Source organism: Notothenia coriiceps, unplaced genomic scaffold (genome assembly GCF_000735185.1).
Source record: "Notothenia coriiceps isolate Sejong01 unplaced genomic scaffold, NC01 NC01_scaffold00031504, whole genome shotgun sequence".
Classification (NCBI taxonomy): Eukaryota; Metazoa; Chordata; class Actinopteri; order Perciformes; family Nototheniidae; genus Notothenia; species Notothenia coriiceps.
In genome coordinates, this window is record NW_011364205.1 from 103,584 (window position 1) to 125,052 (window position 21,469).

Here is a 21,469-nt window from a genome sequence, read left to right on the forward strand (position 1 = left end):
ACAGTTAAAGCATCTTAAGATCCTGTTAATATGCAATACACAGTTATAATGCATTAGCAGGTATCTTTTTTTACGATTTCAGTGTATTTCTAAGAGTAACCACATTCTCACGATCCTTTCAAATTGATTTATTCAGCCGTGACAAGTGTAGGTTCTTCTGTACATTATTCCATGAAGGGCCACATAGGACCAGTTATTTTTGTTCTTTTACCAAGGAGTTCCAAAAGTTTTCATTATTAAAATACCTTTTTTTTCATCTATTGTTTCAACAACATCTAATTGATTAGTAAATTGGCAAAACTTGAAAATCACTTAAGTAGCCTACTTCTGCTACAACACCTATCAGAATAAACATGGTCTGCATGTACAGCACATTTAGCACAGTCTACCTTACATTTGAATATGACATAGAGATGATTGTGAAAGATTGTTTCTTTACCTATAAAGTCTATGGTCTTAAGTGATAATATTAATCAGGGACTCAAGAATAGTAGACACTACTATCACACTAAAACTACTGTAAATCAAATAAAACATTCAATTTGTCATGCACATTATTTGGATGAAAAATAACAAAGACAACAGGGTAGGAATTTTACTAACGAAATATTTACGGTTTTATTATTTATTTGTTCTGTTATAGCAATTAAAGTGGGTTTATATATTTACACATTCATTTTAATGATTATAGAAAAGCACTTGTCATTTTCATGGCCATTCCCCAAGAAAAAAATCCCTCATGTTGGAAGCACACAAAACTAACTAAATATAGAACCGCACACACTGGCAACAAACCTGAACACTGTATGAAATGGAAAAATGGCTACACTACAAACACAATAACAGACTTTCACCAATACACACATTTTGCAGCTGTAGAGTTGAGTATACCTCCAATATCGTGAAAAAAAAATCATGCAATTTTACCAAAATGCCAGCATTTGTAGTTGTTAATAATTATACACAATGGGATCATTTCAAGGGTCAGTTTCTTGGCTCTAGGTAGGCAACATTAACTTATATACCCTGCAGCAAGAGGTTAGATGACTTTCAAAGAGCCTGGCTATACCTATTCGGCTTTGGGACTTATGTGAAGAAGGCTTATAAAATACACTGGTACACCTAGGTGGCAAATAAAAAAATAACTCTAAAAACCTTTGCTCTAGGCTCTAATATAAAAATGTCATTGTTGGTTGGATAATTGGGGTTATCAATGCAGCCATCCTTACATTCAATGTGCGGCCAAATGAACCAAAAAATACCAATTAGCAGCTAAAAGCTACATAGATTCAGATACAATTGTTATTACAGGGAGTTACTTGCTACATGTTAAAAAATATGCAAACATTTGTTATGATTAGTCATGAGGTCGAGGCCACCACTGTATTAGCACGCAAGTGTCCACCCTTTCAGATAATGATGGAGATAATGTGCTACTTCTTTCCCTAAAAGAAGTGGAAATGTAAGTATCAACTTGCAAATGGATGGTATCATTTCATCCCGAGATGAAGGATTTTCCTGTATGGTGCTGGTCCACCCCACAGGCCCCTGACATAAGAGAAATAAATACAAATAATAACATTTGGTATGATTCATACTAACAACTATTACAATTTTGTTAATCAACGTTATACATACCGTAGTAGCCCGTGCCAGTAGAGGTGAGGCATCACATCAGCTTTCATGTGGTACATGATTCTGCTCTCTTTGGCTTGGTTCACAGGGAATGTTTCCAGTGGTTGTCCGTTGTAATCAAACTCTGCCAGAATCACTGTGTTGTAGCTTGTGACCAATGGGCATGAGGTGTAGCCATCATACTGTAAACAAGGAGACCAATGCTTATGTATTTGTAGATTTTTACAACAGAAGTACTTCTGAGAAGTTAGACCATGTTTCAAAATCAAAAAGAAAGGAGGTTTTACCGTTCTGTCTGGCTTCTCATTTTTCAGTACTCGGCTGATGGTTCTGTTCAAAATAGCAGACTGTGCAGCTGCATATTTGAAAACAAGGGTAAGCTTTTCTTTTTATGTATTCTCTTATTAGGAATTGAAAAGACTAACAAGTTTTCCAAATTCATCCTACACATACATTCTGTACCATCCATCTATGCATGCTAATAATCCACTTGCATGTGGGGTTAATTATAGTGGGCCGAGAATAAGGACATGGAAACTTAACATCAGCCTAGCATAGCACAAATATCTGGGCCTCCCACATGTTCTCTTTGTTGAGCCTTCATGAAGTGTCAGGTGTGTTCAAAACTTGCAATGTAACCGTGAGTTGCAATGTAAATATCTTATGTGAATTGGACCAGGTAGAATAGCAAGTGATGCGCAATTTATGGCGCCATCAGCTGCTGCAATCGTTTCTTTGTGAATTCACCCTGGAATGTAAACATGGTGGGCATGATTAGACTAATTCTTTACTGTAGTCACGTTGAAGTTGTACAGGAAGTGATAAGGAATGTTTTACAACCCCAATGTCATCATCAGTGATCTAAAGTTGCCAAGCACTTCCCATCATTTAATCCAGTTACCAGACAGGAACTGGCATAAACACAGACAGTTTCAGCTGGCAAGAATCCAAGGGTTAAACTTTACTATGCATTTGTATCATGTGCAAAACATTTATTTGGAAAATATAATCGTAAAAGTGAGCAAAAGCACAGAGGTGAACTGAGATAATAATACAATCCAGCAGATACTGAGAAGTGTCCCTTCACTACAAGCTTTTTAGGGTGTGGTTTATGTTTTTATAATCGCCAGTAAATACAATAGGCAATTGTGCAATACACTAACTGAAAGTCCCTCTCAAATACAAAAAACACAAGCAGTTAAAAAGGGATATGACTGCATGAATTGTAAGCCGATATTGAGTGAATTCTAGAGTTGCGTTAATGCAATGTTGAACTAATGACACGATAATCACTCACCGACAGCAGCTCCTGTTTTGGCTGTGGGCAGGTTTGTACAGTCTCCAATCCCAAACACATTTGGATATCTATTATGTTGAAGGTTGTCTTTGCTGACGTCCAACCAGCCAACTTCATCTGCCAGCTGACTGCCTTTAACCACCAGATTGGGTCCCATTGGTGGTGTGACATGAAGCATTTCATACTAATACAGAAAATCAGTTTTAAGGATTATTCACTGGAGTTTCTTTTCCCACTAAAATGAAGAGGAAGGAAAAGCTTCTGTCGAGGCACAGTGATAGTTACCTGAAACACTTTGGTTTCGCCTGGTTTGTCAAGATTTTCAAACACAGCTTCTTGCTTATCTGCCCTCACTTCGATCAGGTTTTGCCTCATATTAATTTGTAGGTCACGCTGTTTCACAATTTCCCACAATGAGTCAGCATATTTCTTGATCCCAAAGAGCACAGGGAGCGATGTGTTGTATATGATGTTGGCCTTTGCTCTTTTACCCGTCTTGGAAAGAAACAAAAACATTTCTTCATTTAATTTGGAGAACCAAACATGATAGTTTCAAAATGTACAACATTACATTCTGAAATACCTTTCTGAGATAGGCATCCGTGAGATACATTATCTTCTGTGGGGCTCCTGCACATTTCACAGGAGTGTTTGGGAAAGTGAACACAGCATTTCCCTCTTTGAAGTCCTGCAGAGCTTTCCAAGTTTTCCCCACAGTTTCGACTGAGTAGTTTGATCCAATCTTTGGGTGATCAAATCCTTCTGGCAGTCCTTTGATCTAAATATAAGAGAATGCTGAAATGTTTTTTTAAAGGAATTTTTAGATGAAAAAAATACCTCAATGATTAATAGATTATCAAAAAACTGGCTGAGATTTTTCTGTCAGTCAACAAATCAATTAATGCTAATCTAATTTATATGAAAAGGGCATATGTTTACTATAAATGAACAAAGGGATACTTCACCTTCTCAAAATGGAGTTGTAAGCCAAGCGCCACAATCAAATACTCATAAGAGATCTGAAATATGAAATAAAGTCTATGTAAGGTTAGATGCACATCAATAATCTTTATTTTGCTCAGTATTAAGCAATTATATTTTTACACTATTTTATTATATATAAATAAAAGTTTCCTAAGCAAACATACTTCAGTGCCATCGTCTGTGAGGATGGTATTTTTGTCTGGGTTTATTTCCTGAACTTTAGATTTCACCCACTTCACACCAGACGGCATAACGCTCGCAGTGGACCGACCTGATGAGGTCAACGTTTTTGCACCAGCACCAACCAGGGTCCATATAGGCTGATAGTAGTGCATCTGGAAAAAGAGAAAGGTTCTTAGACAACCAGCTTTAAAAGACAATAAAATAGTGATATCATGAGTTTACACCTGAATTAATGAAAGCCACTACACCACATGATCTGTAGAATTATCTTTTAGTGATACACAAAGAGAGGTGAGGCTAATACAAATGCTATTAGTACGGGATCCTTGCCTCACTGGGCTCCACAACAGCCACATTTCCAGCTCCAAACATCCTCTTCATTCGTGCACTCATTGAAATGCCTCCACTTCCTCCTCCGAGCACAAGCATTTTGTAATGCTGTTTAGCAGAAGCATGGCTGCTCGTGTGAAATTGGGAGAGAGCAATGCCTGTGGGGTGGCACTGCCTCAGACGACGCAGTGCAGCCATTCTGTCTCTGAAAGAAAAACAAGTCATTTTAGTTGGCAACAATTCAGTTAGGCTATCTGTAACTCAAACAATCGGAATCAGAATCAGAATACCTTTATTAGTCCCACAGAGGGGAAATGTGCAGCGTTACAGCAGTAAAGAGCCACAGACAGCTTATTTTTGCATATCTTACATACAAACTGTATCTTTTAACAACCTGCACTTCACAGTTGGGTGGTTCATGTTTACAAATAGAAGGGTAGAAATCAATAATAATTTGAATTTATATAGCACCTTTCATAACCTCAAGGTTGCTTTATAAAGAAACATACAAGGACAAGACATAACATAAACATAAACAATACTTGTTATAAGAGTAATTAGAAGTACTGTTAATAATCCAATTGAGGTTGGTTGGGGAGCGCATTTTAGATATCTTTAATATTGAATGTTCTGACGTATACAGTAATGACACAAATGTGATTAGATAAGACTGGAACTGAACCACTCATAGACATACTGCAGCTAATCTTAAAAGGGACCATCCCAGCTATTAGCATAGCTTGACACAACACACAAAGACACACAACAGAAAATCAGCAGCAGCAAACTACGCAGCACGTCTTTAAGATGATTTGACACATTTTAGTGAAAAAGTTATACAGCATAAATTGAACACCTGGTTTCATTAGATATTCTGACTTTGACATAATACGTACTTTCCAGTCTATGCCTGGTTTACCAGAAGGCAGAAACCCTTATAAAAGTAGAAAAAGTAACTGGTGTGGGTTGCATTAATTTGGGGTGTTGACATCCTCTTTAGTGAAGCCTAACCTTTAACCTGAGTTTAAGCGTTGCTGCATGCTGCGTTATCATTGGGTCAGTACTAACGTCGAAAAATACAACTCTTTCAAGAGACTTGCCTTTAACAGCAGCACCACTGTTCACCGACCCTTTAGTCCTCTGTCTGACCGTCAATTCTGGACAAAATCCGGGAGAATTAAGTCCTTAGACCTTTCTCAGCTCTGCAAATAAGGCAGGATTTACTCAACCTGTATGAACTGAAGCTACCCGACGTGAACTCTCCGTCGACTCTCGCTTAAAGTACAGAATGTTTGTCCCGCCCCCTCAACCGTTCGTCCAATCAGAAGTGGTCTTCAGGAACTGACAGTTTAGTGGTGCAATGTAATGCCTGGAAGTATTGTGTAATACCTGACTATAAGAAATAGGGGGAAGCATTTCACCTCTACTACCTGGTTCCATTTTAAATAATCTGTTATTAAATGTTTTTGATTTATACACCTTACTATTATTTCAACTGTGAATCAGTATATCTGACATCACTCACAGACTAGTGTTGCGTCATACTGCACTTATCTTTGTCCTTAACCCACCTGAAATATGGAAACGTGTTGTTTCCAGGGAACATCTTACATTAAGTTTGTATCCACAACAAAACGGATTTGGCTGACCTTTGATTAACATGTGATATTCACTGATCATAATGCCTCTCTGTTTGTTACAGATTATTATTTCACAATTTTGCTGTAATTTACAAGCAATTATCACATATAATACCAGGACATTGAGAGAGTGAATTTCAACAATGAAATTATTATATGCTTACATTTGAAATATGTCATTTTGTAATAATGAGTAGTACTCTTTGCACTTCAAGTATATTTAATCCTATCACTTTAAATAAACGTTTGGAAACCGGAGGATATTGAAAAACAAAATATTTGGTACAAGGTCTGAGTACTTCTCCACCTCTGAGCTTTACTGAAGAGTCGCTTAATCATACTAAAGGTATTACATAGAGGTTAGATGTATGTGTACATACTTTTTAATTACTACAAAGGCTTTTATACTTTAATGATGTATGTATTATTGTTATGGGACTGAACATGGAGCATAAGGGCACATAAGCACAAACACATAGGTCACCTGTTAATTATATTACGTTACACAGCAGCACAACCTACAGCATCCAAAACGATTACTAAGGTTAATAAACATGTATTAGCCAACAATGGTTTTGGACCTAAAATAAACTAGGTTGAGAAGTTTTCAAACAAAACAATAACTTATCATCAATAATCAAATGAAAAATATACTAATGCATTAACATGTAGGCTACTTTTATGAGTCTTGTCGATAATTATGAGCTACAGTACATCCTTTATTTGTTGATTATATAACAAATCTCAATCTGCAAAGTTATCAAAAACATTTTGGAGTTAAGAGTAGGCGTTAAGTGCACACACACACACAGACACACACACACACACACACACACACACGGAACAAAACAATCCATTGCTAGATCCGAGCTTTGATGAAAATCTGTTGTGGTCAGGTGCAGAGTCCAGTCTCAGCTTCATCTCATCTCTCTCGGGTGCAGACTCCAGTCTCAGCTTCATCTCATCTCTCTCGGGTTGTGATCATCAGTTGGGTGATTTTCCTCTTTGTCCACATTTCTCTCTGAATATTGTGACTGCTTCTTGCTTGCCTGCAGCCATTTTCCCATCAATACACCTTCAGCTGGTTTTTTCTTCTTCGCAGATGAACAGGCTTTGTTTGGTATTTACACGACTGCATCCATGTCTGGTGATGTTTTATTCAGGAGGAGGATAAAAAGTGTTTACTGCGGATACATCTGCTAAATGTGGAGCTTGAAATAAACGGATACATGGAGACACAACAAGAATGCGCCTGTGACAAACTTGTGCGAGGTAAGAAACCATGTTTTATTTCAGACACTAACACATTATTTTGAAAAACAAGTAACTCTACACCTTGTTGCTTTGTGTTTCCTCACCTGGGAGCTTTGCTAAGGCAACACAGTTCACTGGGGAGTCACCTGCTGCTGCCCACACTTATAGTTTAATTAAAGTTGCTTATCTGAACAGAAAAGAGACAAGGCTTCAGTCTGCTTTGTGTACTGCCTTAGATCTTATACCAATGTACAATAAAAAAATGAAAATAAAAAATGAGACATGCCAATTAAGTGAATGAATGCATTATCTGCAAAACTACAACATAACAATTTTTTTTTTCAGTTTTATAGGCAGTTATATTAGGGACTAGTAACTAAAGCTGTCAAAAAAATGTTGTGAAGTTAGAAGCTTGAAGGTTAAAATAGGTTTAGTTTAAAGAATCAAAAGTACTCATTACGTAGAATGAATATGCCATTGGATAATAACCTATGCCAAAATGTAATTATCGCTTTATATTGCATCTGGGAAAGGTTTTAATTAAATGTTTCCTCAATAACGTCTTAGCTAACATATGATAATACAGCTAATTGATTAGATCTTATATTTAACAATCTAAATACACATTTACTAGTGACTAAAGCAGTCAAATGAATATAGTGGCCAAAACAACATCTGCCTGTAAAGTGTAGCGGAGTAAAAGTGTACAGAAAATAAAAATACTCAGGTGAAGTACTTGAGTAAATGTATTTATTAGTTACATCCCATTTCTGATTTCTTCACATGTCTTCAATCAATCAATCAATCAATCAATCAATGTTTATTTATATAGCCCAATATCACAAATGTTACATTTGTCTCAGTGGACTTCACAGTTTGTACAGAATATCAGTATGACAATACGACACCCTCTGTCCTTAGACCCTCACATCGTACAAGGAAAAACTTCCGGAGAAAACCCACAGTTTAAAGGGAAAAATGGGAGAAACCTCAGGGAGAGCAACAGAGGAGGGATCCCTCTCCCAGGACGGACAGACGTGCAATAGATGCCGTGTGTAAATTGAAAAGATAATACATTTGCAACATAGGTAGTCCAAATGTTTGGAAATGTATGTGTGTATGTCTTGTAGGGAAACCCCTAGAAGGGCCCCGGAGAAAATGGCCTTTTGGAGGAGAAAAACTCACATAGGTAACTATTTTACAATTTAATTATTTGTTTTTGTGTGAAGTGTGGTTGTGGTAAAGAATTATGGTATTTGTGATATATTTCAAAAGCTACAGTCATACGTCTCCTCGGTCTTCTCTCAGGTGGCTTTACAGTCTCTCTACATCCTGTCCTGGTGTAGTACACTGGTTTAGGAAAAAGTTAGATCAACATGAGCTGGTCTCTCTCTCTAAGCATTGTTGCTTTCTGTGTCTTTTGTGTGCAGGCATTTGTTATTTGAAGCATGCTGTTATCAGTATCTGCGTCAGACACAGATTGAGGTGGCCTGTTATGACATGCAGAGACAGGCTCCGAAATGTCCATTTTTGAATAGAATTCAAACTAATTTAAATATAGATTTTCCATTTCTTTACAATCAATAAAAGGGAACACAAAGAATGGTTATTTTGTTGTCATCTTCTGGAAAAAAAAACATAATTTTCCCACAGTGATTTATCATCTAAAAGTGTTATGTATGGATGTTACTAGACTCAGAGGAAAAGGGTATGGGATTATAAATGGCTTTCATCATTCATTTAATTGTTAGCTTCTACACTTAAATTCTTGCAGACAGATGTAAAAAGCTCCCTCAGAAATCAATTCTTTTTACAAAAATGCTTTATAAGAAAAACAAAATATAGCATTTACACTTAATATAATTACATTTTTAAGCAGACCAAAGCTTTTCTTACTCAATAATTGTCTTTGTAACTGGTAGCAGGACGAGGCCAGCCTGTTGTGTGAGAAGGTGTTTCCTGTTGCAGCTCTGTGCACGGGCATTATGCATAATTCAATTCTCAGACATGTCTCTGCGTTGCTGTGAAAAATGTTTTTGTCATGTTGAAGACTATTTACTGTATTGTTTCTCAGTGAATATATTTTCAGTTTAGACTGTTTAAAAAGCATGACTAAGAATGATAATGAGCCTTGTTGCATTACCTTGACGTGTGAGCCATGAGATGAATGTCAGAGTGTGTAATTACAGATAACATCTTCAATTCATGTAGAAAAAGGCTAGGCTCAGTCCACATGTGACAGACACTCCTAGTTATATTATCGAATCCTTGAATCAGACTCACACAAAAAGGGGCTAAAGGTGTCATAACCACATTCAGGTCTAATGTTGGATTCATGGGCATAAAAAAGGCGAACCCATCATAATAATTCTATAAGATAGCGTATGGCTTATGATACTGTAAAAATAAAAGGTTATGGCCAGAAGGATTTGTGAGTCTTATTGACAAACAAATAAACTAGGAATAGCTTTATGTATTCATAGTGAAGCTGGACCAAACTCTGAGACAATTGCCATTAAAAGTTATGGGTAATTATGTCACGTTAACAACTGCCAATAAATTGTATCAAATATGTTTTAAATTGATTGGTAATGTCTAAAACATACTTATGCATTTAAGCAAAGTTAAAGCAATTCTCCTTTGTAAGGAACCTATCTGATATCTTGCATAGAATAAACTGAAAACATTGACGCCAGTATTATGTCTGTCCGGTAAATGTTGGAAAACAGCCAGGAGACGTAAACATAAAGACTGGAAACGGAGGGGGAACAGCTAGCCTAGTTCTGTCCAACAAAACGAGTGTAATTTAAGATTCATCACTAATAACAGTCAAAAAGTCCTCAAAGGCAATACAATAGGTAATAACAAGGAAGATAGCATGAACAATCGGAAAAGTCAAAGGCCTACTGAAAAGGAAATTGGAAATGGGTTTGCAGCATAGACCGTAGGCCTATGTACGGTGCCAAGGCACACANCATCACTAATAACAGTCAAAAAGTCCTCAAAGGCAATACAATAGGTAATAACAAGGAAGATAGCATGAACAATCGGAAAAGTCAAAGACTACTGAAAAGGAAATTGGAAATGGGTTTGCAGCATAGACCGTAGGCCTATGTACGGTTTCCAGGTGGGTGTGGAGGTCAGGTGATAGGAATACATTGAGCACTCACGAAGGACAGAAAGGGCATGGCAGGAACTGAAATTACAAGATGCCGTTTACAATGGCAACCTTAAAACTGATTGTACTTGTTAAGTATTATTATTTGATGACGCCCTTAGTCTGTGTACTACGGTAGCAGTCGCACTGTTATTCTGTTCTTGTATGAAGGTACGTCCTAATGTGACGTCACTACGTTGACTGTTGTCAGTCTGTGAATAAACTTACCGGAGACTGCTGAAGAGAATACCGAGTCTGATTTACTTATTGTTCATACGCGATTCATGTGCACCCAAGCTTAACAGTACTGATACATTCAAAATGTCTCTGCCACTTTTACAGTATGTAGATGTATTTGTACTGACCATGTGTTCTCTCTATGTAGAGGAGGAACGCCACGTGAAAGCCAACGCGCGGGAATACAATGAAAACTTCTCTTATGCTGTAAGTAGACCTCAACACTACATCAGGTTTGCTTTATTCACAAGTGTAGGATGCAGTAATTTTAACACTGTTGTTTCTGAATATTTGGTTGTTCAGGACAATCACATAAAAACCTCAAAGTACAACGTGCTCACCTTCCTGCCCATCAACCTGTTCGAGCAGTTTCAGAGAGTGGCGAACGCTTACTTCCTTCTGCTGCTGATACTGCAGGTAGGAGAAACTGTGCTTGTGGGCATATATTCACTTATTTAAATGTAGTTTTTGGAGTGGAGATCTCAAGAAAATCTGTTAGCTAACGTGCTTTTCTTTTCTCAGTTAATTCCAGGGATTTCCTCTCTGTCGTGGTTCACAACCATCGTGCCTTTGGTGTTGGTGCTGGTGATCACGGCTGTGAAGGACGCCACTGATGACTTTGTTAGTGCAACTATTTAGCCTTTACAGTTCTTCTTAATTCTCTTCTTTATCACAATATGGTACAATTATTCCCCCTTTTTCAAAATGTCAGTTCAGATATAAAAGCGACCAGCAAGTCAACAACCGCCAGTCTCAGGTGCTCATCAGTGGAAGGTATACTTTATCCTCCTTTCTCTTTTAGATTGTGTGACTGCTGAAAAGCCAAATCTCATGCACAACTTATCATATAGTGTTTGTTTAAGAGCAAGAATGTTTTTTCATTATGTTGTCTTTTTTTTATACAAGTTTACAGAATGAGAAATGGATGAAAATTCGAGTGGGGGATATCATCAAACTAGAGAATAATCAGTTTGTTGCTGTAAGTACAATTATCGTGTAAATTGGGGGACTTTGTGCCACTGATTTAAATTGTTGTAGATGTTCAAAATTCAAAGAAGCTGCTGACTTCTCTGACAGATTCAGTGCTACAGAGATTGATTTATTGCCTTTTCTCATTTTTATACTTTTGGTTTGACACCCAGGCAGACATCCTCCTCCTCAGCAGTAGTGAGCCATATGGACTGTGTTATATTGAGACTGCAGAGCTAGATGGGTAAGTGCTGCATCTGTCATGTATAGTAAAACTGATTAAACCTAAACTGCATTTGAATTCTATGTGCAACAATGATTATGATTTTTGATGGTTGATTGTTTTTGCAGATTCTTGAGTGTACAATACGTGACTTTTCTTAACATTAAAGGGGTTTACTGAAACATTTCTACGTCACCGCACGACACACATTTTCTTTTTCACCAAACAGAGAGACCAATCTGAAAGTTCGCCAGGCTTTGACCATAACCTCAGACTTCGGAGATATTTCAAAACTGATGGACTTTGATGGTGAGATCCCGCTTAACGCATGAGTTTATTTTTTATATTTGCGTCAATAAAACAATTGTATAAAATGCAGGCTTTCTGTATGTGGCCATGTTGACTTTGATGTGTGAATAAATGTCTATGAAATCTTTCCTGCATTAAAGACTGGTTTGTTCATCAGGAGAAGTCATCTGCGAGCCACCAAACAACAAGCTGGATAAATTCACAGGAACGTTACACTTGAGAGACAGTAAACACCCTCTGGACAATGAGAACCTGCTGCTGCGAGGCTGTGTACTCAGAAACACTGAGTGGTGCTTTGGGATGGTTATCTTTGCTGGTATGAATGATCTTTTTATTGATTTGATGCTTTTAATCCTATGTTCTTTCAACACTGATATTTGTTGTATCCCTCCAACAGGTTTGCAAACCAAACTCATGCAGAATTGCGGAAGGACTACATTTAAAAGGACAAGTATTGATAAGCTGATGAACACTTTGGTTTTGTGGGTAAGTTGTTGCTTTAAAACACAAGCTTTAGGGTTAAGGTTAGTTCACTATAGCCCATTTCAGACACAAAGGCAATTCAGATGCCTTTACATAAGGATGAACAAGTATCCTAGTAGTCTGTACATGCTGCCACTTGCTCAAATAATTAGAAATAACAACATTTCTTATCATAATTACGCGGATGACACCCAAATCTACATATCATTTTCCATAGATGAATTCGGTCCTACTGATTTATTGATCACATGTCTAAAACAAATACATGACTGGATGTGCCGTAATTTCTTACAGCTCAACACAAAAAAAAAAAAGTAATTGTTTTTGGAACCAAAGAAGAAAGAATTAAAGTCTCTGCACACCTGGAATCACTATTACTCGAACCGAAAAGTCAAGCAAGAAACTTAGGTATGATTTTAGACTCTGATGTCAATTTTACCAGCCACATCAGGGCAATCAACAGATCAGCCTACTACCATCTAAAAAATATTTCGCGTATTAAAGACCTTATGTCTAAGCAAGACCTTGAAAAACTTGTCCATGCATTTGTTTTTAGTAAGCTTGACTACTGCAACAGCATCTTCACAGGCCTCACAAAAAAATCACTCCGTAAACTCCAACTAATTCAAAATGCTGCTGCCAGAGTCTTAACCCGGACAAAGAAAACAGATCACATCACTCCAGTGCTGAGATCGCTGCATTGGCTTCCAGTAAGAGAGAATTGATTTTAAGATTTTATTGCACACATATAAAGCACTAAACGGGCTAGGACCCAAATATATCAAGGACCTCTTCAGGCGCAGGCCAGCTCACTGTTCCATTTGTGAGATCAAAGCGTGGGAAAGCAGCCTTCTGCATCTATGCTCCTAATGCATGGAACAAACTCCCAGAACATCTGAGAATGGCTAGCACTTTAGAAACATTTAAAACAGGTCTATAATATGGCTTTTTGAAATTTAAATGTTCTAATTTTCGAACTGTTAAACATGGTTTTCTTTCTTTTAATTAATTATTTTGTGTGTTTTGTATTTCTTCCAATATTGTGTTTTCTCTGTTTGATCCTGTAAAGCACTTTGAATTGCATCACTGTATGAATTGTGCTATACAAATAAATTGCCTTGCCTTGCCTATCATTAATAAATATAAAAATCGACATTGTAAATACATAAGATGCTGCAAAAAGTGCAGACAAATAATAATACAATATAGTTAAATGACCTCTGTAAAAGCAGCAGTAAAAAGAAAGGTTTTAGCAGAATTAAAGGAACCAAGCATTGGAGCAGACCTCAGATGTTCAGGCAGTTTGTTCCAGATCTGCGGGCATAACAGCTTAAAGCATTAAAGAACATAAATTGATTATCTATATTTCAGATCTTTGCTTTCCTCATCTGTATGGGAGTTGTGTTGGCCATTGGAAACACTCTCTGGGAGAGCTGGACAGGCAGAAACTTTCAGGTGTTTTTGCCGTGGGATGACTTTCAGAGCAGTGCTGTTTTCTCTGGCTTCCTCACCTTCTGGTCCTACATCATCATCCTCAACACTGTCATGCCCATCTCACTGTATGTCAGGTAAGGGCAACGTTTTTCCAAAATGCTATGCCATAAACCTTTCTTAGAAACATATTGTTGCTTTGAGGAGATGCATAACTATGATCTTTTCCCTCTTTTTTTCAAACTTTCACTCTGAATTCAATCTTTCAGTTTAGAGCAAAATATTACAATACAATGTTTGTTTGCACCTTCCTTCAGTGTGGAGGTACTGCGACTTGGTCATAGTTACTTTATCAACTGGGACCAGAGGATGTACCACAGTCAGACGAACACCGCGGCAGAAGCTCGCACCACCACCCTGAACGAGGAGCTCGGCCAGGTGGAGTACGTCTTCTCCGACAAGACGGGCACCCTCACCCAGAACATCATGGTGTTCAAAAAGTGCTCCATAAATGGACAGACATACGGTATTGAACACACAAATATGAGAAAACTAACATCTGCATCATGCCACTGGCAGACCAGAACAGACTGGTTGATATCCAGTTAAATGTTTTGACTATGTCCTACAAAAAAGTAATAAATGACTTTACCTTGTGCCATATAACCAAAAAACCTTTAAATGTGTTTTATCAACTTTGGTTCACTGGTTTATTATTTCTCTGAAATACCATTGAATTGTATAATTATTCCAGTAGGATATGGAAATCTGGTCAAATGTATTCTATTAAATATCAGAATATTTCACAATCAGCTTTTTCACTCTAAAGTAAAAGGTGTCAGTTTGGACTTTAAAACATCTCATTTATGTCAATAGCAAACTTGTTATATTTAATTTTAATATACCTTTTTTGTTTTTCTTAGGTGATGTATATGATGAATTTAAGCAGAAGGGGGAAATTACAGAAGTAAGTGAGGCTAAACAAGCAAACATTATTAACTCTGTACCAACACTTATATTGTTTTTACGATGTGGCGCTCCCTGTGCCCTCAGAAAACAGACTGTGTGGACTTTTCCTTCAACCCTCTCTATGACAGAGGGTTTAAGTTTTATGATAGCCGGCTGGTTGAAGCCATTAAAATGGAGGATCCGGCAGAGCAGGATTTCTTCAGACTGCTGGCTTTGTGCCACACTGTCATGCCAGAGGAGAAGAGTCAAGGTGAACTGGGCACACAATCCAGAAGTGAAGTATCAACAATTATAACATAAAAAATCAAAATGTGTAATTGGTTCTGGTGTGTTTTCTGTAAACATGAAGGACATTTGGTGTACCAGGCCCAGTCCCCTGATGAAGGAGCCCTGGTCACTGCGGCGCGAAACTTTGGGTTTGTCTTCCGGACCCGGACCCCCGAGACCATCACACTGTGTGAGCTGGGAAGAGCTGTCACCTACCAGCTGCTGGCCATACTGGACTTCAACAACGTGCGCAAGAGAATGAGTGTCATTGGTTAGGTCTTCACTTATAACAGCAATACTCTCTTTAGCAGACAAGTGGTCATCATCACAGTATGTGCACAAAAAAACATTTAGAAAACAAGTGTACTGACTCCTTTTTTAACATTTTTCAACATACCTGCAATAATTAGTCATAACTCTTCTAAAATAGCATAAAGTTATAGGCTCTATGTGTTTGCATTATGTTCAATGTATTTGAATGCAAACAGTCATGTTTTCTCGTATTTTACAGTGAGAAACCCACAGGGCCAGATTAAACTCTACTCCAAAGGAGCTGACACTATCATCTTTGATCTTCTGGATCCCTCCAATGAAGATCTCATGTACACCACCTCAGAACATCTCAATGTAAGGGTTGCACAATTGGAAACAATTAATGACTTAATTTAAGAAATTGTTCACTTTGCATTTAAGTTCATCTGTAATTAAAGTACTCAAATCATCTGAGTGCTTTACAACTGTGTTTCCTTTTCGATCCTGTTCTTCGCAGGGATTTGCTGGAGAAGGACTTCGCACACTGGCTCTGGCCTACAAAGATCTTGATGAAGATTATTTTGAAGTCTGGATGAAGAAGTTCATTTTCGCCAGCACTGTGATTGAGAACCGCGAAGATCAGCTGGCTGTTCTCTACGAGGAAATTGAGCAGGGCTTGAAGGTACAATTGTTATCCTTTTGTTAACATCCTTAAAATGATCACACTCATTAAGCCTCTGCTCCTCTGCCTCTGGCATGGCTGAAGCTTCTAGGAGCCACAGCTATCGAGGACAAACTTCAGGACGGAGTCCCAGAAACCATCGCCTCTCTAGTCCTGGCTGACATCAAGATCTGGGTCCTCACAGGAGACAAACTAGGTAGCATAATTCAACTGAAGTACCTTTTTGGACAAAAAAGATTATACTGTAAAAATCTAAAGAGATGTATATTGTATACATTTCAGAGACAGCGATGAACATCGGCTACTCCTGCCACATGCTGCGAGACGACATGAATGAGGTGTTTGTCATCTCAGGCCACACACTGCTGGAGGTGCAGCAGCAACTCAGGTGAGTTATGTGTGGGAAATATTGTTAATGTAGTACCTAAAAGTAATATTTTATCCAATGGACTATGATATTGCTGTTATTCAGTAGAGCCTTCATAAAGCTTTATTTAACTTGCTTTCCTCTCTCCTCAGGAGTGCCAAAGAGCAGATTCTCGGCTTGAGTCGAGTTAGCAGTGCAGGAGATGTTGAGAAGGCAGAAATGTTTGCAGATGGCTCTGTGTATGAAGAGACCATCATTGCAGAGTATGCCTTAGTCATCAATGGACACAGTTTGGTAATATACCAACATTTCTTTAAATATATGTTATTTTCCTTTGTTCTAATGATAACCTCTGCTTGATTTTATTCTGGGGCCGACGCCTGCACGTTTGTTAAATGATTGTTGTGTTGCTGAGTTTGTCTTCTCTGATGCTGCTGCTGACGGAGCTGAGTCTGTAAAGCGCTCCTGAGGGCCCTCGGCTCTATTAAAGGTTTTCATTAACATCCATTTCCTCAGAGGAGCTGCTCCCTCGCTGCGCCCAGAGCACGGTGCAACAACAGCTTGGTGGAAATGTTTCATTGAGCTGTTTCTTCCTCTGCAGGGGGTCACGCTATAGCCTGGTAATGATAGCTCTAATAGGTGTGATGTATGTTCTCTCTGCAGGCTCACGCCATGGAGCCACAGCTGGAGCATGTCTTGCTGGACTTGGCCTGTTTGTGTAAAACTGTGATCTGCTGCCGGGTCACTCCCATGCAGAAAGCCCAGGTGGTGGAGCTGGTGAAGAGGCACAAGAGGGCCGTCACCCTGGCTATTGGAGATGGAGCCAACGATGTCAGCATGATCAAGAGTGAGTCTCACTCAGGGACCCAAAGCTAAATATAGGAACATTTTTACCGCATCATAACATTCAAGTAGCTAGATTTAGCTTTTTTCATGTCAGTCATGTATCTGTCTACTAATTTTAACGTGACATTTTGGGCACTGTTAAAGTATCGTGGGAAGAAGCTTTATGTTTGATTCGTTAAAGAAACAGTTTGTGCCTCTGTTATATTTTAAAGCTAACATTTCCAAGGATGGATTAAACTCATATTTGCATTGACATTATGTAACTTTAACAAGGTGTATATGTGTTTGTACACTCTCAACATGTTATTGCTCCCTGTTTTTTATGTTTATAGTATCTAGTAAGCCCTGGCCAGTCTTTTGGTGTATGACAATTGAACAAATAAATAGTTTACCTTTAGTTTCAAAGGTCAGCGATCCACTCTGCTGTTTCTTCCTCAGCTGCTCACATTGGTGTTGGCATCAGCGGTCAGGAGGGAATGCAGGCGGTTCTGGCTTCAGATTACTCCTTCGCTCAGTTTCGGTACCTGCGGCGCCTCCTGCTGGTTCACGGGCGCTGGTCCTACTTCCGCATGTGTAATTTCCTGTGGTACTTCTTCTACAAGAACTTTGCCTTCACACTGGTACACTTCTGGTACGGCTTCTTCTGTGGTTTCTCAGCTCAGGTAAGAATACTGACACTGATGAGCTAATTGTGGACATCATCATTTTGTTGTTACTCTGAAATGGGACTATTGATTTTGGCTACACACACCTGACCTGATCTTTCAAAGGGGCTTTGATTTAAAGGCACAAACCTTTCCACATTTAAAAAAAAATAATGTATAGTATATTGCTACCCTCTTTCCACAGACAGTGTATGACCAGTGGTTCATTACCCTCTTCAATATAGTCTACACATCTTTACCAGTCCTGGCGATGGGACTTTTTGATCAGGTAATAATTATATTGGCAATATTAAATTGCCTTATTCTTTTAAAATAAGCTAAACAAGTCAAAATATTATTACTTCAACCTCTTTTAATGTGTATTGATTGGTATCCAAATATCTAACACCACATGAAGTACTAAACTTAATATAACTTTGACTAGAACCCCTAACTTGATAACAAATGTACATTTATGCCACTGGACTTAAAATCTGCCAAAGAAAACTAGCATTGAGCCATCAATACTAACTGTATACCATATCCCTACCATTCTCTATTATAATACCACATAACTCTGGTGATATTTCCTACAGGATGTCAGTGACCAGAACAGCCTTCACTACCCGAGCCTCTACAAACCAGGCCAGCAAAACCTCTTCTTCAACAAACGCCAGTTCTTCCTGTGCACGCTGCAGGGGGTTAGCACATCATCCCTGCTCTTCTTCATTCCCTACGCTGCCTTCTCTGTCATGGTGAAAGAGGACGGCTCCTACATTTCTGACCAACATGTGTTTGCTGTTACCATAGCAACATCCTTGGTCATTGTTGTGACTGTTCAGGTAAGAGCATAAACAGACAGAATCAGTGTTGATGAGATAATTAAACGCTCTGTTTATGGTGCATGTATCTGTTCCTAGATTGGACTCGACACACACTACTGGACAGTCGCCAATCACTTCTTTGTATGGGGGAGCCTGATAGTCTACTTTGCCATATTGTTTGCCATGCAAAGTGATGGCATGTTTGGCATCTTTACAAGTAGTTTCCCATTCGTAGGTAAGTTTGGCTCATTTGGATAAATGTGAAGAATGAATACTGATGCACTGAAATTCACTTTAAGATAAATGTGTGTCCTCACTCAGGCACAGCTCGAAACTGTCTATCAGAGAAGATTGTGTGGTTGGTCATTCTGCTCACCTCTGTGGTGTGTGTGGTGCCCGGCATGGCAGTCAGCTTCCTGAGAGTAGAGCTCTTCCCAACTCTAACAGATAAGGTACAGTAACTTTGATGTTAACAACGTTTTTTTAAACTTCACAACATTTCATGTTGAATATATTTTGTTTTGCTTCACTACGCCTACTCCTATACTTTGACAGCTTAAGTTACTAGTTGCAGATAAAGAGTTTACAAGAAGAAATTATCTGCTAAGATAGTACAATTTATAAAAAAATGAAACCAGATGTTCCCAGCCTTTTTAACTCTAATTGAGTTGGGGATCCTTGTCTAACTAAGATATATGTGAATTGTTAGCTACTTAAACATTGATATATCAGTATAAACAGTCTACAAATGTCATATATCTGCAACTCACATTGAACACTTTATGCAGAACTATACTTTTACTTTGAATACTTGTGCAATTTGCTATTAATACTTTTAAATAGAAAATATTCTATATTTTAATATCTAAATATATACTCTATAGATATTGTATATTTTCATTGTGGTATTACTACTTTTATTTAAGTAAAGGATCAAAGTACCTCCTCCACCTTGTATTTGGACAGGTTCGTCATGTCCAACAGTTCAGAAGGAGGCAGGGCCCTCAGCAGCAGAGCCTGAGGAGAGTTCGCAGGACGAGCTCCCACCGCTCTGCGTATGCCTTCTCCCACCAGCAGGGCTACGGAGAGCTCATTACCTCAGGAAAAAACATGAAGATGAGCACAGCGTCTTCTACTGGCTCGCCTGGAAGGACACCACAAAGCTCCACCTGGATAGAAAACATGTTGAAGAGAAGGAACGCAGTCTTGTGCGTTTCTGATGAAAGCACAGGAGCAACAGCAAAAACAGACTGAAAACTGAACATTAGCTCTGACCTACAGATTTACACTTCAGGTCACCAAATGCATGGTTCACACAGACTAAGCACAACGTATGAGTGTCCTTCATTTGGGTGAATCTATGCTCAAATCTTCACATGCCTACCTCATTTGTTTTTAATTTAGTGTGAATGTGGATTATATTAAATATTAAAGGCCAGTCAAATAAGATTATCTAGGGGAACAATTTTGCCCCCCAAAAAGCCATCTGATTAAAAACTGATAATGGACAACTTTAAAACTTTTATTATGCAAGGCATTTGGTTAATGGGCAAACTCAGATGATATATTTTAAGACATTATGTATAAGTTGCCAAAAAGAAAGACATCCTTGTTCTGCCTTAACTGAGTGGTTGGTGGATTTATTCAATTGTATTTGAATGATTTCATTTGCTGATTGTCACAAACATAACACATGGAACACAAGTTAAGAAAGCCCAAAGCATGAGTACTAAAAGTGTATAAGACTCTTCAGTAAGTCAATGCACTGAAAAACTCCCCTCAAACAGACTCCATCATGCTAAAATGTGTTTCTTAAATACTGACATTAAACTGCTGAAGGTGATGATATGAAATTATTTATTGATTTTAATGCATTTTACTGACTACACATCTGCCAAAAGATGTGTGCGTTCTCCCCATGCCTCGCCTTGAATCCTTCCTATTAAAGATAATTAATCTTTTTTATTTGATATTCAACAATTATTTGGCCTGCTTTCGTTCCAACAAATGTGTTAAAAACTCATTTTGTCTTAAAACATTTATCCTTCACTTTGAACATTGTTCAGATGCTGCACAACATTTGAATGATCAAACTCCAAACCTTTTCAATTTGGTTCTCAACATAAGATGAGATGAAAACAGTGGAGATTAGCTTGAAAAACAATTTTATCTATAAAAAATGTTTATTGGACATATATGACCAGAAAGTAAAAGAGGAATCGGCCTGGACGCGGTACAATGTGATAAAATCATAGACAGATGTTAATGCAGATGCTGCAGTTAGTCAGTGCAGTACAGTGCGCCTACCTGACCACTGAGCCTCTAACATCACTGCTACAATGAAGTGATATTGATATGTGATCAAATCAGAACTTTTCTACCCTTATTATTTCCCAGTGGCTCTCACAATTCTTTTTATGCTGTGTATGTAATTTATTATATGTAATGCCTTGTCTTTTATCTATGTAATGTCTTGTCTTTTATCT

The 21,469-nt window shown here is 38.1% G+C and overlaps 2 protein-coding genes across 2 annotated transcripts; one reads left to right on the forward strand and one right to left on the reverse strand.

Annotated features, from left to right (window-relative positions):
* Positions 1 to 246: 246 nt before the first annotated feature.
* On the reverse strand, positions 247 to 5,704 carry sqor (sulfide quinone oxidoreductase). The gene is made up of 10 exons (XM_010788047.1): positions 5,530 to 5,704; positions 4,430 to 4,634; positions 4,081 to 4,251; positions 3,898 to 3,951; positions 3,516 to 3,710; positions 3,218 to 3,427; positions 2,933 to 3,116; positions 1,923 to 1,990; positions 1,639 to 1,817; positions 247 to 1,548 (listed from the first exon to the last, which is right to left on the reverse strand). Exons 2-10 carry the CDS (start codon positions 4,625 to 4,627, stop codon positions 1,491 to 1,493), a joined length of 1,317 nt encoding a protein of 438 aa, XP_010786349.1. The 5' UTR covers positions 4,628 to 4,634; positions 5,530 to 5,704; the 3' UTR covers positions 247 to 1,490.
* Positions 5,705 to 7,298: 1,594 nt separating this feature from the next.
* atp8b4 (ATPase phospholipid transporting 8B4) lies at positions 7,299 to 21,391 on the forward strand. The gene is made up of 27 exons (XM_010788082.1): positions 7,299 to 7,341; positions 10,866 to 10,924; positions 11,021 to 11,134; positions 11,240 to 11,338; positions 11,430 to 11,491; positions 11,624 to 11,696; positions 11,860 to 11,930; positions 12,139 to 12,218; positions 12,376 to 12,534; positions 12,616 to 12,704; positions 14,073 to 14,269; positions 14,450 to 14,658; positions 15,056 to 15,099; positions 15,186 to 15,351; positions 15,451 to 15,639; positions 15,880 to 15,995; positions 16,138 to 16,302; positions 16,387 to 16,498; positions 16,585 to 16,690; positions 16,822 to 16,963; positions 17,333 to 17,516; positions 17,954 to 18,177; positions 18,365 to 18,448; positions 18,756 to 19,001; positions 19,080 to 19,218; positions 19,305 to 19,435; positions 19,950 to 21,391. Exons 1-27 carry the CDS (start codon positions 7,299 to 7,301, stop codon positions 20,235 to 20,237), a joined length of 3,591 nt encoding a protein of 1,196 aa, XP_010786384.1. The 3' UTR covers positions 20,238 to 21,391.
* The last annotated feature ends 78 nt before the right edge of the window (positions 21,392 to 21,469 follow it).

Coding starts and splice junctions, on each gene's coding strand:
- sqor (XM_010788047.1), bottom strand. CDS start 4,627: ATGGCTGCACTGCGTCGTCTGAGGCAGTGCCACCCCACAGGCATTGCT. Junction 3,711..3,897: donor TACAACTCCATTTTGAGAAG/GTGAAGTATCCC, acceptor TCTTATATTTAG/ATCAAAGGACTGCCAGAAGG. Junction 1,549..1,638: donor TACTGGCACGGGCTACTACG/GTATGTATAACG, acceptor CTCTTATGTCAG/GGGCCTGTGGGGTGGACCAG.
- atp8b4 (XM_010788082.1), top strand. CDS start 7,299: ATGGAGACACAACAAGAATGCGCCTGTGACAAACTTGTGCGAG. Junction 7,342..10,865: donor CTGTGACAAACTTGTGCGAG/GTAAGAAACCAT, acceptor CTCTCTATGTAG/AGGAGGAACGCCACGTGAAA. Junction 19,219..19,304: donor AAGTAGTTTCCCATTCGTAG/GTAAGTTTGGCT, acceptor GTCCTCACTCAG/GCACAGCTCGAAACTGTCTA.